At 44.6% G+C, this 17,662-nt stretch overlaps 1 protein-coding gene across 4 annotated transcripts in view; it reads left to right on the forward strand.

Annotated features, from left to right (window-relative positions):
* Positions 1 to 17,662, forward strand: part of SETD1B (SET domain containing 1B, histone lysine methyltransferase) — a 314,507-nt gene that overhangs the window by 242,316 nt on the left and 54,529 nt on the right. For all 4 annotated transcript variants that reach the window (XM_069214916.1, XM_069214917.1, XM_069214914.1 and 1 more), the window contains exons 14-15: positions 2,983 to 3,147; positions 4,301 to 4,432. In XM_069214916.1, the coding sequence (XP_069071017.1) occupies positions 2,983 to 3,147; positions 4,301 to 4,432 (297 nt within the window). The remainder of the gene's footprint in view (positions 1 to 2,982; positions 3,148 to 4,300; positions 4,433 to 17,662) is intronic.

A 17,662-nucleotide genomic window follows, 5' to 3' on the forward strand; every position in this document is an offset into this window, starting at 1 on the left:
TTCAATACGTTTTATTGAATCAACTGCATTCTAGATACAATAGCATGTACTGTAATGATTAGGACCATGAACCATAAAACTAGCAATGTTGTGTCCAAGAAAGTAAAAAAAACATGAGAAAAATCCCGCCATAGTATCAGAATGCTATGGGTTGGAATTCCTAGCTACGCCACTAAGGTGTGAAGTAGAAAAGTATTCTTTCAGCGAAGACCTCATCCATCCTCATCTCGTTCCTTAGTTTTTTAATCCTACTTGGAGAGAACTTCTAACTTTAGAAAGCTCAGTTTTTTAAATTCTCTATTGTGGTGTTATTCTAGGCTACAAAGAAAGAAGGGCTACTACTTTCATATTACTAGTCTTGTGTATATCTAAATCTTCTCTACAAGAGTTACTCTTCTCCACACTTATTCGGTCATGCTCATTCAGTCAGTGCAACAATAGTATTGGTAAATTTTGAAAGGCATGAACTTGTTGCAGTTGTATGTCCGCTCTCCCATGTGCGTTATTCACTGGATTTTTCTAATAAGATGACATTTCTCATGGATTGTAACAGTTCTTGGGCACTGCAGGGTTGTACTAACTTCATAATTTAGCTCTACTTCTTTGAAGGTGTATTGATATTGTATAGTAATCCAGAGTGTAGCACAGACATTTAACCTTTAGTGCTTGCTGTTTCAACTCCGGGGTCCATGGCCAGTGGTGGCCGAATTTCTTTCTATCGTGAACCTGGTAAGACATTTAAGACCATGGATTTTGCAGTCAAGAAGGCCCATCTTTATGAAGCATTTAGAAAAGAGGGTTAAAAAGAGGATCATTTTGCAGCCTTACTCTAGTTGTCTTCTTGTGATGGGAGATGGTTTCTTGTTAAAACCAAGTTTATGATAGAAACAAATTATTTAGGGCATCATGCCTCCAACTTGATTCGTTTTTCACTCCTCTTTATTTCAGGATGAGTATGCTGAAAGTTTTCTCCCTGTTTTATTGTACTTAAATGTGAGATCGAATCCTGACAGAGACAATGCACAATACAATGAAACTGTCATACACAAGTGGAGATAGAGGAAACATATGTAGTCATGTCCTTCCTAGGCTAACATCAGCACACATGTAGGTGATAATGTAGGAGTTGCAGTACGGTGGTCCCATACAAAGATCAACTAGGGGTTGGAGTAATTGCCTCACCTACAACGTATACTAGGGGTTGGAGTAATTGCCTCACCTACAACTTATAGTGTCATGCTTCATCAGCTAATAGCCACACCACGGTAGGTAAATACCACAGTGGCAGGGCCAACCATTTCTGGGAGTTCTTAAATAAATGACAACTGGATTATAACATGGATGTAGAAAAGATAAAAAATATCTTAGAGTATACTCAAGGAATTCCTTTTATTTATTAAGGACCCTAGATATGTTTAAAAGAAAGGTATTGGGAATACGATGACCAATGATGACTCATCCAGCTTTATGAATTGTCAATATGTTTTGGCCTTCCTTAAAAAGCCATTCGGGTCTAAGGCATTCGTCAAGACTATTAGCATCCGTGCCTAACTACTCATTCGTACCATGCAAAGTGAGAATGAGTCCTAATGCTCTCAACTGTTCATAGTCTCTCCTTAGAGAGGTAACCTTAACTTAAGGGTGGTTCAAGGTGTCTAGGGACGGATCAGGGACACACACCCCTCAAGTCACACATTCTTCAAAGAGGATGTGCCTGAGCACACACCTAAAAACGACCCTGTCCGATGGCTCCCGAACCAATGAAACTACCTGCTCACAATTGGGAAGCATACATGGGTGTCTAGACAAACCAAGAATAAATCACTTTCTATCCCATTTGGAAATAAAAAAACAAACCAGAAGGCTTCTGTCCAGTGGTGCAGCGGTATTAGGTTTAAAGGTGCTTCCATATACTCATGCTCGCCTCAAATCCCTCACAGCAATTGGGAAATTGCACATTTTCTCGTGATGTTACATCGCTTGTTCCTAGTGATAAAACTTTGTTCTAATGCTGTTGCTAAATAGTTAGCTTTTAGGGGGAGGGGGAGAGGGTTTAGGGGGCTTTAGGGGGGCGGGAGGGGAGGCAGTAAGTGAAGGTCAGAGGGGATCAGGTGTATTCAGCAGTATTCCTTATAAATCATGGAAAACATATGTGACTGTGGTTGCAGTACCTCTTGAGCGTGGAGTGAGGAAAGCGGATTATCCATAAGAACATTAAATTATAAAGGGATCTAATTCTTTCAGTTGTTTCAGAGTATGATATGGCTTTTCCATAAACAAATCACGGGTATACCATGTCACTAGTCTGATTCAACTGAATCAGTGCTGAATGTTTTTGGTTGCAGTACTGAGGGATGACTGGATCTACTTAGTGGCATCACCTGAGATTACTGTCCATTTAATCAGAGCGAAAAATATTTGCCCATATTTTTATTAGAATAACTGTGAGAAGAGCTCAATGATTATTTGATAATAATTATGGTCGAAAACTGAAGTCTAGCCAAGTAATTTACTATATTTATATCAAACATTTAAATTGTTTTTGTGACTGCTGTATTTGTCAATTATCTGTCTCACATAATACTCTAATAAAATTGCCTCCCTTCATTCGCCTGTGACTAGTTTGCAGGTGTATCAGTGTTGACTAGGTGTCCATTTCAATAAACCTACATATTACATGTACAAATGTTTTTTTTTTTTTTTTTTTTTTAATCCTATCCTATTCTATAAACATTAATCTAAAATACTTTTTTAACAAGTCTCAGAATTTCACTTTATTTCTCCAATTAGTTTGGAAGTGAAAGTTCAAAAGCACATTGTACATCAGTGTACTAGCTAGTGGGCCCTGATTACCTTTCCTCTCAGTGGCCATTATTGTAGCGATAACTACTGGCACTGCCGGAATCCATATCTAATTTTCAACTTTAGCGCTGACCTTTTCAGTAGCCTTGTGTATATATTTATGTCCTTAACCACCTTCTACCAACTAGTGTTATTTCTCCCAAAAAGAAGAGGAGAGAAGATGGACTTAGGGAACATGTTACAGGTTGTGCCCGCAGTGAAGGATATTACAAAATTGATAACCGGGATAAAGCTAAATACCTCAATAGCCGGGCAATTGCGGATGAACCTCCAGTTGATACACAGGTATGTATAATGATTGATGGATCTTGTAATTGACAGTTGTCTCTGTATTTCTTTCACATAAGGTCTTTCAACAAAAGATTGATGTCTCCCAAAGGCCCTCGCTATAGTAAATCTTATGTAATTTGTAGCTTCATTGGTGTGCTATCTCATGTTCTTTCTTTGTAACTCTTCCCAACTAGCAGTGGCTTCTTTCTTTTGTCCCATATTTTCTAACTTTACATAATTTTGAGTAATAAAACATGCTTTTTAACAAGCTGTATTTTTAAAATATAATTTCTTTGATAATCAAGGTTTTGGAATTAGTTTGAAATGTTTTTGCAATTCACACTTGATGTACATTGACTTGTAGGTCGCTCCCAAACGCTATCCCCACATAATGTTGGCACGTTAGGCTAGAACTATAGAGACACTAATACATACATACAGGGTCTTAACGGTTATGGTTTCAAAACATTACAGCAATACTCACTGTTTGTTGTGCTTTGCTTGAAGTCCCAAATGGTTCCTGTAGAAGAGTAGCACCTTTCTGAAATGGTTACCCCCACTTTTTGCCTGGTGTTAGTGTGTTAAAACTATAGTATACTGGGAGCCTGCTAATCAGGACCCGAGTGTCTGTGCTCTCTTCTATGAATTTGGTTGCTGGCAAATTTTTACACCCCACAATTGGCATACTGGTACACCCATGTAAGTCCCTAGTATATGGTACTTGGGTACCCAGGGGACTGGTACACCAGGGGTCTCTCATGGGCTGCAGCATGTATTATGCCACCCATGGGAGCCCATGCAAACTGTGTCTGCAGGCCTGCCATTGCAGCCGCTGTGAAATGTTGCTTGCACCTTTCACTGCAGATATAACGCTTGCCCTACATCGTGGTCACTACACTTGATTGACGCTTGTTCATATCTTTGGAAGGTTTGTGGGAAGACTAGGGTTTAATTTCCAAACAAAAGTACAACAATCATACTCAAAATAACGTTTTTTTTCCCTAATAAAAAAATGACTCTCATTGATGGTGACAAACATTGCTGCTATTATTATTACTGGCCATGCTCACAATTAAAGTTCTGTATCTGGTACACCAGGAATACCACGTTCAAACCTGCACTAATTCCTGAAAGTAAAAGGAAAAATGTGATTTATTCATTTCTGCAGGGAATGAGTATTCCAGCCCAGCCTCACGCCTCCACCCGAGCTGGATCCGAGCGAAGGTCAGAACAGCGAAGGCTATTGTCATCATTTACTGGAAGCTGCGATAGCGACCTCCTCAAATTCAATCAATTGAAGGTGAGTTAGAGGTTGCACGTTTAAGCATATTACATAATTGCTTGTTGGGAAAGGTTCTTTTTCTGTATATGCATTGCAAGATTTTTTATAATGGTAAATGGGTAAAAATAAAAGCAGTCATGTGTAGGATATGGACAATGAACTTCCCAAAAATATCTTTCTTCTTTATCCATTTTTCATGCAGGCTCTCCTTAACGCACTTTCACAGAGGGTTGTATTCTATAAATGTACCTAGTGTTGTTTAAAGAAGTTACATTGACTAGAGTGCTTTACTGTTGTGGTCTTAAATCCTCCTTTGGCTTTAGCGAAAACTGTTTCCTAAATAGTTAAAATTAAAGCTGTGTGGCCTGCACATAGGTGTATTTCTAAGAGATGCTGGTCCTGTCCCAACTGTAAATACAACGTCCACATCCTCATTTTTTTGTCAGGTCTCACCTACAGACCGCTTTTAAGCCGCCTCCTCTTAAAGAGCACACAACGGGTTTTGGGTGAGCCCATTGGTTGGCTTTGTCACTTTGATTTGCTTGCTTTTTTTTAAATGGCTTTCCTATTGCTTCTTTTCTTTGTGCCTCCCCCAGGAGCATAGCTTCTTCAATTTTAATTCTCTCATGTTGTATCTTTCATAGATAAACATGCTTGAATCATCCTTATCGAGCTGGGCGTCCTCTAGTAATCATAGAGATCATGCAGCGTTAAACATAGCCAGAAAAGCTTTTACTTGGTCACAAAAGTAACCTATCCACATCATTTCCAAAGACCCACGTTTTAGCTAGTCGGCATAAAGCACAGCATTCACCCTTCCTTGAAAGGGCTACCCAGTGCTTAATTTGAGCCGGTGGTTTCAGCTCGGGGTGCTGGCACTTATTTTTCTGCTTCAAGCATTTACTGCATGCAAAAGACACATATAGGAAAGACTGAGGAAAAGAAAAGCGAAAAAACGTCACACAGAGAGAAAGCTGCAAGAGGGAGCTGTAGGGGCAGGTAGTGGGTGTAAATAGATTGAAGAGGCCTGAGATGGCTTCAGGACTATGCTGCCTCAGTATTCCGTGCTCACAAATTTAATTGCAGCAGCCACGTGTTTCAGAGGAGAACTTTGAGCACCGGCGTGTATTTATTCACAAATTAACCACTGGGGCCACTTCAGTTCCAGTTTCTGCCAAATGTCCTACGGGAATGGAGTCAACTGAGCTCTGTTCAGTCACTCAGTCACAGATAAGCTGCCTGTTTTTAACTATTTCCTAATTTCTGAGAGAATAACTGTCTAGGATTTTTCTTGAACGACAAGGCCAGTAGAACATGTTTGAATCCTCTAATAAGTCTTCTTAGACCATGTGAAACCTGTGGCAGAAGAAAGCTTCGCTTTGACGATTCTCACAAAGGGAAACGTCTGGAAGAACAATGATGAAATCACGACAACGTTAACGCAAGCGCAACCACGCTTGTGTTAACGACTCCCCTTTTCTCTGCCTTAACCACGCAAGTGCTTAACAACGCACATGCGTGATTAAGTCAGAAAAAAGATATTCGGCAGAGGACGCAGTCAGGTAAGTGGGGCATGGGGTTTCGTTTTTAGGTTAGATTTGTTTTTAGGGTGGGGGTCGAGGTAATTTTGTATTTAGGGCGGGTGGGGTGGTCAGGTTATAAGGGGCAGTGTGGAAGGGTCAGGGTAATTTTGCTGGGGGAGGGTTAGGGTAGCTTTTAGGGGTGGGGTAGTTTAGAGTCAGGGTGGTTGGGTTACTTTTTTTATTTTTATTTAAAGGGCGAGGGTGGTGGGTCAGAGTAGTTTTGTTTTTAGGGCGGGGGTGGGGAGTCGGGGTTCTATGGTTTTTAGAGTGGGGTGGAGGGTAGTTTTATTTTTGGGGTGGGGGTCAGTTTTTCCTTAGGGTGGATGGGGGTCGGGGTAGGTTTTAGGGCTCAGGGTGGGTGGGGGTTATCGGGGTAGTTTTTAGGGGCAGGTAGGAGTCTGGGTAGTTTTATTTTTATAGCGGGTGGGAGGTCAGGGTAATTTTGTTTTTAGAGAACGGGGTAGTTTTATTTTTGAGGTGGGGGTCAGTTTTTTGGGGGGTCGGGTAGTTTTTAGGGCTTAGGGTGGGTTGGGGGTATCAGGTAGTTTTTAGGGGCGGGTGGGGCAGTCAGGGTAGTTTTATTTTTAGGGCGAGTGGGGGGGGGTCTGATAGTTGTATTTTTTGGGGGGTGCCATGCGAAAACGACACATGCCGTTCCACACATGCCTTTACTGGGCATGCTTTTACAACGAAAAATAGTTGTAAAGGCATGCGTGGAAACAAAGCAGTCGTTGTTCCGACCACGTTGTTCAGGCATGCGTGGTTGGCGCATGCGTTTTTCCATCATACATTCCTCACAAATGCTGCTTGTATTTTTTTATATCCTGTGACAAAGGACTGAACATGGTCTACAAAATTCTCAAGGATAGATAGGGTAGACTTTTACTGTGGTGCCAAAAACCTACATCAGGATATACTCATTCTTCTGAGGAAGCATGAGTAGCTCTCCAAGAGCACACTTCTGACTACTGAGGACCCCATTCCAGTGGACTAGTCCGACCACCTATGAATTCTTTTCAAGCTATCCTTTGTCCACCAGAAAATTGTGGGCCAATATAAGCAAGAAAAATCCTGGTTCTGTGGTACCAGAAACATTGTCATCAACAACCTTGTTTTCGCGGCATAGGATATTCTTCCCACCCTCGCTCCAAGGGGAACATTAATACCACAGCAGAAGATTACAATTAATGGTTGGCAAACATGATTAATGAATATGCTCCCCTGAAGAGCAAGCAGAAAACTCAGAACCTTCTCTCCCTTGGTACTCAATGGAACTTTATGCCCAAAGAAAACATGTTTGACTTCTTGAGGAAAAAGTGCGAAAGTCTCCCTCTTTCGCTGGTCTTTCAACCCTTAGTGCTGCCAGAAGAGATTACAAGTCCAACATTTTCAGAGTTAAATTCAGCCACATTAAATGTAATATTGATGGTTCTAAAACTGTCCTAAACTCCTTTGTCCTTATCAAACAATAAAACCTGTACTCTTCCACCTGTATGTCCTCCTTACCTCCAACTAAATGTGAAGAATGCACAACTTTTTTTGCAGAGAATAGAAAATCTAGTGAACTATCTCTTCTACCAAGCTCCTCCTTCCCAGATGACAGCACATTGATCCGCAGAGCCCTATGGTTATGAGCGAACTGTTTCTGAATCTGGACTACTTGAAACTATAAGATCAAACCTTTTAATTTCTCCTCTAACATACTGCCTGCACCCTGGACATGGAAATGGTTACACTTCTGCTTTCATACTGGACCTCCCTGGCTAACTCCTCACTGATGCAAGGTGATTTCCTTGACAGTCCGAAAATAGCCTAGGTTTCTTCCATCCTGAAAACACCCTTTGCCAACACCAATGACCTAAATAACATTCACCCAGTGAGAATACGGCCCTTCTTAGGGATCTGTTAAACATCTGTGTAGCCTCTCAACTATCTCTCCTTATCCAGGCATATTACCTCCTTTATGTCTTCAGTCATGTTTTGGAGATAGCCCGTAAAACAAATTTTGGATGCCGCCCTCTGCTTCCTTACCTCTGGTGACTTCTGCCTACTCGTACTTCTGGACCTCTCAGCTGCCTCCAGAAAGGTCAACTACTGTGCTGTGATTAGCATTCTTAAGAAATGGATGGCCATTGAAGGGAGAGCCATACCGTGATTTTAAATCTATTTGACTACCTCTTTGCAAATGGTGAAAATAGGGAGCTCTAGCTCTTAAAAAAAAAAAAAAAACACCTTACCCTAAACAGAGAGAGGTTCACAGGGCTGATCCTTTCCCAAGCTCTCTTTGATCTGTCTTAACGGTTTGTTTAAGAAAATCTAAGCAACAAAGCAGGTCTTCTGTGGTAGCTCATACAGTGAAAAAGCCAAAGCTTCAACTAGAACTATCCTCTCCAAAGAAATTGCACATTGTCAAGAGCCCTTTCTCTAGAGCCTGAGAAGATCAATTTTTTTTTCCCACCATCTGCTTTCCTCTCACCTTCACTGAAAATGTCATTGTAGACGAAGATTGAGGTGTTGACGACACTGTTGAAGAGCAAAAAAAGTCTACGATTGCTTCCACAGAGTTCACCTCTACACAAGTTTACCACACTGCTGATGCACTAGAACAGAAAAGACCAAAGAGTCTAAAGCCTCCTCAGTGATGTGGTCTGCAAAAAATACTAGACAACATCACTGTCAATGAAACACATCAGTGGCATCGCAGGCAGTGAGACACCTAAAGACAACATCACCATCGACGAGACATCTTCATCTGCAAAGTCAGTGCATTATAGATGAACCTTCCTCTCCTCAGATAGCATACATCGCTGAGACTGGGGTGCTTTCTACAATTATGCATCAACCCACTTCCTCTCTAAAGTTATCGGAAGAACCATCTGCATGACTCTGGGAGATGGAAGGATCAGGAGAGGAAGGGCGTTTGGCTTTGCATACACGCTTGATCAGTTAAGAGTAAAACTCTGGGAACACCATGTAACTAAAAACACCATGACCTAAACATAGTTCAGATCCTAGTATCCTTCACACAGGATTTCAGAATGATGGTGTCAGATCATTATAGATGATTTCCTGATCAGGCTAAAACCAAGCTCTACCAGGTAATCAAACCACGCAGTGTGCCTCCAGCAACATTACCTAGAATATGACATGCAGAACCTGTTGTTCAAGTAGCATTTCTTGCTCAAATACCTCAACCAGCTACTTTGGTCCTATGTCCAGCTCAGACAGACTTCAGGGCACACGACTGTCAGAATGACAGTTCTCTACGAGAATCTCAGAATGTGATGGCTGTATAGACCTTCACATGCTTCTCCGGTGCTCGCACCTATTGACTCTTCCCCTATATGGCATAAAAGAATTTCGTGCTATTGAAAAGGTATTGAAACTTTTTGATCTCTCTGTACCAACAAAAGATGTTAACTGTTTCCTTTATGACTTCAGAGACACTCCAAAGAAGTTAATGAAATCAGTACCAATTATCATCCGCTCATGGAAGGATGGCCTGGAAATCATCCGAACCCAGCCACAGTGTGAGCAGACTGTATAAAGCGGTATATAGCACAGAATACTACCCCAGTTCGTCCAAAAGCAGACTCTGTTGTGCAAGTGCCACAAAGAAGGTCTAGGGATCAGTCTAATCTCTTTGCCTTCAGAGACAGAAGGTCGATGCCTGGATAACATTTGGAAAGGTCTCTCTCGCCAGTGGCAGCAGCAGCAATCAGAGCTGCAAAATCTCTAGCTATTCTTGACCTTGATTGACAAATATGGCCTGATTTGCGATCACTTTTAGACTTATTTGGCAGAAGGTAAGATTGAAGCTATAGTCAACTTAAAGGAAAGAGAGTGCATAATAGCAGTGGTTGACACATCTTTGGATGTAGCAACTACAGGTTTCAGGCAACTTGCCAGAACTGTGGTCCTTAGGAAGCACGGGTACTCCACTGTACATCTTTAGGTCAGAAGTACAGAGTAAAATACTGGGCATGTAAATGCTATACTGAAAGGCATAACAACAGATGCTGAAACTGCAAGATTGGTGGAAGTCCTTTCACAGGGCAAGCAGCAACCCTTTCAGCATTATGGGGGAGAGTACAACCTATAGCCTATAGAAGTGGAAATCAACTTCTCTTCCAGGGGATCCTCATCAATAGTCATAAACATTGAATATTCCCGCCCTTGTGCGGGGACCCCGGAGCATATATATATAAAATACATACATATTATCATGTGTAAAACAGCAATGCAGGCTATAATCATAAATAGGCTAAAATGCTTAATTTCTAAGCAAGTTTTTTTTTTTTTTTTTTTTTTTTTTTATATAAAATCACAATAGATCATAAATATCTACCTAAGCCCCCAAAAACTGGACTTAGGGAAGTAAACAGCAGTAAATAGCAGAGAAAAATAGAAAAAACTACATTGAAAACCAATGAAGCATTCTTAGCCAATAGGCTGCATGCAGGTTAACACAGGAGAACCATAAAAACTTTGGCACCGTGCCCCCAAGACCCTGAGCACCTCCAGTATCCCACCATGCCTCAGGGGTGAAGGGAAGGTGACAGTTGGTTCACAGTTAGGTTAGTTCTTTTGTAGGAAGTTGGCTCTGTATGTGCTATTTCAAAGTAAGGAATAGCATGCACAGAGTCCAAGGGTTCCCCTTAGAGGTAAAATAGTGGTAAAAATAGATAATACTAATGCTCTATTTTGTGGTAGTGTGGTCGAGCAGTAGGCTTATCCAAGGAGTAGTGTTAAGCATTTGTTGTACATACACATAGACAATAAATGAGGTACACACACTCAGAGACAAATCCAGCCAATAGGTTTTTATATAGAAAAATATATTTTCTTAGTTTATTTTAAGAACCACAGGTTCAAATTCTACATGTAATATCTCATTCGAAAGGTATTGCAGGTAAGTACTTTAGGAACTTCAAATCATCAAAATTGCATGTATACTTTTCAAGTTATTCACAAATAGCTGTTTTAAAAGTGGACACTTAGTGCAATTTTCACAGTTCCTAGGGGAGGTAAGTATTTGTTAGATTAACCAGGTAAGTAAGACACTTACAGGGCTTAGTTCTTGGTCCAAGGTAGCCCACCGTTGGGGGTTCAGAGCAACCCCAAAGTCACCACCCCAGCAGCTCAGGGCCGGTCAGGTGCAGAGTTCAAAGTGGTGCCCAAAACACATAGGCTAGAATGGAGAGAAGGGGGTGCCCCGGTTCCGGTCTGCTTGCAGGTAAGTACCCGCGTCTTCGGAGGGCAGACCTGGGGGGTTTTGTAGGGCACCGGGGGGGACACAAGCCCACACAGAAATTTCACCCTCAGCAGCGCGGGGGCGGCCGGGTGCAGTGTAGAAACAAGCGTCGGGTTTGTAATGGAAGTCAATGGGAGATCTAGGGATCTCTTTAGCGCTGCAGGCAGGCAAGGGGGGGGGTTCCTCGGGGAAACCTCCACTTGGTCACGGGAGAGGGACTCTTGGGGGTCACTCCTCCAGTGAAAGTCCGGTCCTTCCGGTCCTGGGGGCTGCGGGTGCAGGGTCTCTCCCAGGTATCGGGACTTAGGATTCAAAGAGTCGCGGTCAGGGGAAGCCTCGGGATTCCCTCTGCAGGCGGCGCTGTGGGGGCTCAGGGGGGACAGGTTTTTGTACTCACAGTCTTAGAGTAGTCCTGGGGTCCCTCCTGAGGTGTTGGATCGCCACCAGCCGAGTCGGGGTCGCCGGGTGCAGTGTTGCAAGTCTCACGCTTCTTGCGGGGAGCTTGCAGGGTTCTTTAAAGCTGCTGGAAACAAAGTTGCAGCTTTTCTTGGAGCAGGTCCGCTGTCCTCTGGAGTTTCTTGTCTTTTCGAAGCAGGGGCAGTCCTCAGAGGATGTCGAGGTCGCTGGTCCCTTCGGAAGGTGTCGCTGGAGCAGGATCTTTGGAAGGCAGGAGACAGGCCGGTGAGTTTCTGGAGCCAAGGCAGTTGTCGTCTTCTGGTCTTCCTCTGCAGGGGTTTTCAGCTAGGCAGTCCTTCTTCTTGTAGTTGCAGGAATCTAATTTTCTAGGGTTCAGGGTAGCCCTTAAATACTAAATTTAAGGGCGTGTTTAGGTCTGGGGGGTTAGTAGCCAATGGCTACTAGCCCTGAGGGTGGGTACACCCTCTTTGTGCCTCCTCCCAAGGGGAGGGGGTCACAATCCTAACCCTATTGGGGGAATCCTCCATCTGCAAGATGGAGGATTTCTAAAAGTTAGAGTCACTTCAGCTCAGGACACCTTAGGGGCTGTCCTGACTGGCCAGTGACTCCTCCTTGTTGCTTTCTTTGTTCCCTCCAGCCTTGCCGCCAAAAGTGGGGGCCGTGGCCGGAGGGGGCGGGCAACTCCACTAAGCTGGAGTGCCCTGCTGGGCTGTGACAAAGGGGTGAGCCTTTGAGGCTCACCGCCAGGTGTTACAGCTCCTGCCTGGGGGAGGTGTTAGCATCTCCACCCAGTGCAGGCTTTGTTACTGGCCTCAGAGTGACAAAGGCACTCTCCCCATGGGGCCAGCAACATGACTCTGGTGTGGCAGGCTGCTGGAACTAGTCAGCCTACACAGACAGTCGGTTAAGTTTCAGGGGGCACCTCTAAGGTGCCCTCTGTGGTGTATTTTACAATAAAATGTACACTGGCATCAGTGTGCATTTATTGTGCTGAGAAGTTTGATACCAAACTTCCCAGTTTTCAGTGTAGCCATTATGGTGCTGTGGAGTTCGTGTTTGACAGACTCCCAGACCATATACTCTTATGGCTACCCTGCACTTACAATGTCTAAGGTTTTGTTTAGACACTGTAGGGGTACCATGCTCATGCACTGGTACCCTCACCTATGGTATAGTGCACCCTGCCTTAGGGCTGTAAGGCCTGCTAGAGGGGTGTCTTACCTATACTGCATAGGCAGTGAGAGGCTGGCATGGCACCCTGAGGGGAGTGCCATGTCGACTTACTCGTTTTGTCCTCACTAGCACACACAAGCTGGCAAGCAGTGTGTCTGTGCTGAGTGAGAGGTCTCCAGGGTGGCATAAGACATGCTGCAGCCCTTAGAGACCTTCCTTGGCATCAGGGCCCTTGGTACTAGAAGTACCAGTTACAAGGGACTTATCTGGATGCCAGGGTCTGCCAATTGTGGATACAAAAGTACAGGTTAGGGAAAGAACACTGGTGCTGGGGCCTGGTTAGCAGGCCTCAGCACACTTTCAATTGTAAACATAGCATCAGCAAAGGCAAAAAGTCAGGGGGCAACCATGCCAAGGAGGCATTTCCTTACACAACCCCCCCCAAACGAAAGAGGATGAGACTAACCTTTCCCAAGAGAGTCTTCATTTTCTAAGTGGAAGAACCTGGAAAGGCCATCTGCATTGGCATGGGCAGTCCCAGGTCTGTGTTCCACTATAAAGTCCATTCCCTGTAGGGAGATGGACCACCTCAACAGTTTAGGATTTTCACCTTTCATTTGCATCAGCCATTTGAGAGGTCTGTGGTCAGTTTGAACTAGGAAGTGAGTCCCAAAGAGGTATGGTCTCAGCTTCTTCAGGGACCAAACCACAGCAAAGGCCTCCCTCTCAATGGCACTCCAACGCTGCTCCCTGGGGAGTAACCTCCTGCTAATGAAAGCAACAGGCTGGTCAAGGCCATCATCATTTGTTTGGGACAAAACTGCCCCTATCCCATGTTCAGAGGCATCAGTCTGCACAATGAACTGCTTAGAATAATCTGGAGCTTTTAGAACTGGTGCTGAGCACATTGCCTGTTTCAGGGTGTCAAAGGCCTGTTGGCATTCCACAGTCCAGTTCACTTTCTTGGGCATTTTCTTGGAGGTGAGTTCAGTGAGGGCTGTCACAATGGATCCATATCCCTTCACAAACCTCCTGTAATACCCAGTCAAGCCAAGGAATGCCCTGACTTGAGTCTGGGTTTTTGGAGCTACCCAGTCCAGAATAGTCTGGATCTTGGGTTGGAGTGGCTGAACTTGGCCTCTACCTACAAGGTGGCCCAAGTAAACCACAGTTCCCTGCCCTATCTGGCATTTGGATGCCTTGATAGAGAGGCCTGCAGATTGCAGAGCCTTCAAAACCTTCTTCAGGTGGACCAGGTGATCCTGCCAGGTGGAGCTAAAGACAGCAATATCATCAAGATAAGCTGTGCTAAAGGACTCCAAGCCAGCAAGGACTTGATTCACCAACCTTTGGAAGGTGGCAGGGGCATTCTTTAAACCAAAGGGCATAACAGTAAACTGATAATGCCCATCAGGTGTGGAGAATGCTGTTTTCTCTTTTGCTCCAGGTGCCATTTTTATTTGCCAGTACCCTGCTGTCAAGTCAAAGGTACTTAAGAATTTGGTAGCACCTAATTTATCTATGAGCTCATCAGCTCTTGGAATTGGATGAGCATCTGTCTTGGTGACAGAATTGAGCCCTCTGTAGTCCACACAAAACCTCATCTCTTTCTTTCCATCTTTAGTGTGAGGTTTGGGGACTAAGACCACTGGGCTAGCCCAGGGGCTGTCAGAGCGCTCAATTACTCCCAATTCCAGCATCTTGTGGACTTCCACCTTGATGCTTTCTTTAACATGGTCAGACTGTCTAAAGATTTTGTTTTTGACAGGCATGCTGTCTCCTGTGTCCACATCATGGGTACACAGGTGTGTCTGACCAGGGGTTAAGGAGAAGAGTTCAGGAAACTGTTGTAGGACTCTCCTACAATCAGCTTGCTGTTGGCCAGAGAGGGTGTCTGAGTAGATCACTCCATCTACTGTGCCATCTTTTGGGTCTGATGACAGAAGATCAGGGAGAGGGTCACTCTCTGCCTCCTGATCCTCATCTGTTACCATCAACAGATTCACATCAGCCCTGTCATGGAAGAGTTTAAGGCGGTTCACATGGATCACCCTCTTGGGGCTCCTGCTTGTGCCCAGGTCCACCAGGTAGGTGACCTGACTCTTCCTTTCTAGTACTGGGTAAGGGCCACTCCATTTGTCCTGGAGTGCCCTGGGAGCCACAGGCTCCAGAACCCAGACTTTCTGCCCTGGTTGGAACTCAACCAGTGCAGCCTTTTGGTCATACCAAAACTTCTGGAGCTGTTGGCTGGCCTCAAGGTTTTTGGTTGCCTTTTCCATGTACTCTGCCATTCTAGAGCGAAGGCCAAGTACATAGTCCACTATGTCTTGCTTAGGCTCATGGAGAGGTCTCTCCCAGCCTTCTTTAACAAGAGCAAGTGGTCCTCTTACAGGATGACCAAACAGAAGTTCAAAGGGTGAGAATCCTACTCCCTTCTGTGGCACCTCTCTGTAAGCGAAAAGCAGACATGGCAAGAGGACATCCCATCTCCTTTTGAGTTTTTCTGGGAGCCCCATGATCATGCCTTTTAATGTCTTGTTGAATCTCTCAACCAAGCCATTAGTTTGTGGATGGTATGGTGTAGTGAATTTATAAGTCACTCCACACTCATTCCACATGTGCTTTAGGTATGCTGACATGAAGTTGGTACCTCTGTCAGACACCACCTCCTTAGGGAAACCCACTCTGGTAAAGATACCAATGAGGGCCTTGGCTACTGCAGGGGCAGTAGTCGACCTAAGGGGAATAGCTTCAGGATACCTGGTAGCATGATCCACTACTACCAGGATATACATATTTCCTGAGGCTGTGGGAGGTTCTAGTGGACCAACTATGTCCACACCCACTCTTTCAAAGGGAACCCCCACCACTGGAAGTGGAAAGAGGGGGGCCTTTGGATGCCCACCTGTCTTACCACTGGCTTGACAGGTGGGGCAGGAGAGGCAAAACTCCTTAACCATATTGGACATATTGGGCCAGTAGAAGTGGTTGACTAACCTCTCCCACGTCTTGGTTTGTCCCAAATGTCCAGCAAGGGGAATGTCATGGGCCAATGTTAGGATGAACTTCCTGAACAGCTGAGGCACTACCACTCTCCTAGTGGCACCAGGTTTGGGGTCTCTGGCCTCAGTGTACAGGAGTCCATCTTCCCAATAGACCCTATGCGTTCCATTTTTCTTGCCTTTGGACTCTTCAGCAGCTTGCTGCCTAAGGCCTTCAAGAGAGGGACAGGTTTCTTGTCCCTTACACAGCTCCTCCCTTGAGGGTCCCCCTGGGCCTAAGAGCTCAACCTGATAAGGTTCAAGCTCCAAAGGCTCAGTTCCCTCAGAGGGCAGAACTTCTTCCTGAGAAGAGAGGTTCCCTTTCTTTTGCTGTGTTGTAGTTGGTTTCCCAACTGACTTTCCTGTTCTCTTGGTAGGCTGGGCCATTCTTCCAGACTCCAGCTCTACTTGTTCACCCTGTGCCTTGCATTGTGCTCTTGTTTTCACACACACCAGTTCAGGGATACCCAGCATTGCTGCATGGGTTTTTAGCTCTACCTCAGCCCATGCTGAGGACTCCAGGTCATTTCCAAGCAGACAGTCCACTGGGATATTTGAGGAGACCACCACCTGTTTCAGGCCATTGACCCCTCCCCATTCTAAAGTAACCATTGCCATGGGATGTACTTTTCTCTGATTGTCAGCGTTGGTGACTGTGTAAGTTTTTCCAGTCAGGTATTGGCCAGGGGAAACCAGTTTCTCTGTCACCATGGTGACACTGGCACCTGTATCCCTCAGGCCCTCTATTCTAGTCCCATTAATTAAGAGTTGCTGTCTGTATTTTTGCATGTTAGGCGGCCAGACAGCTAGTGTGGCTAAATCCACCCCACCCTCAGAAACTAGAGTAGCTTCAGTGTGGACCCTGATTTGCTCTGGGCACACTGTTGATCCCACTTGGAGACTGGCCATACCAGTGTTACCTGGATGGGAGTTTGGAGTGGAACCTTTCTTGGGACAGGCCTTGTCTCCAGTTTGGTGTCCATGCTGTTTACAGCTATGACACCAGGCCTTTTTGGGATCAAAGTTTTTACCCTTGTACCCATTGTTTTGTGAAGAGGCTCTGGGCCCACCCTCCTGTGCAGGTTTTTGGGGGCCTGTAGAAGACTCTTTACTATTTTTAGTTTTGGTTGTCTCATCACCCTTCCCCTGGGGAGTCTTTGTGACCCCTTTCTTTTGGTCACCCCCTGTTGAAGTCTTGGACACCCTTGTCTTGACCCAATGGTCCGCCTTCTTTCCCAATTCTTGGGGAGAAATTGGTCCTAGGTCTACCAGATGCTGATGCAGTTTATCATTGAAACAATTACTTAACAGGTGTTCTTTCACAAATAAATTGTACAGCCCATCATAATTACTTACACCACTGCCTTGAATCCAACCATCTAGTGTTTTCACTGAGTAGTCAACAAAGTCAACCCAGGTCTGGCTCGAGGATTTTTGAGCCCCCCTGAACCTAATCCTGTACTCCTCAGTGGAGAATCCAAAGCCCTCAATCAGGGTACCCTTCATGAGGTCATAAGATTCTGCATCTTTTCCAGAGAGTGTGAGGAGTCTATCCCTACACTTTCCAGTGAACATTTCCCAAAGGAGAGCACCCCAGTGAGATCTGTTCACTTTTCTGGTTACACAAGCCCTCTCAAAAGCTGTGAACCACTTGGTGATGTCATCACCATCTTCAAATTTTGTCACAATCCCTTTGGGGATTTTTAACATGTCAGGAGAATCTCTGACCCTATTTATATTGCTGCCACCATTGATGGGTCCTAGGCCCATCTCTTGTCTT

The sequence above is a fragment of the Pleurodeles waltl genome, chromosome 11, assembly GCF_031143425.1.
Source record: "Pleurodeles waltl isolate 20211129_DDA chromosome 11, aPleWal1.hap1.20221129, whole genome shotgun sequence".
Lineage (NCBI taxonomy): Eukaryota > Metazoa > Chordata > Amphibia > Caudata > Salamandridae > Pleurodeles > Pleurodeles waltl.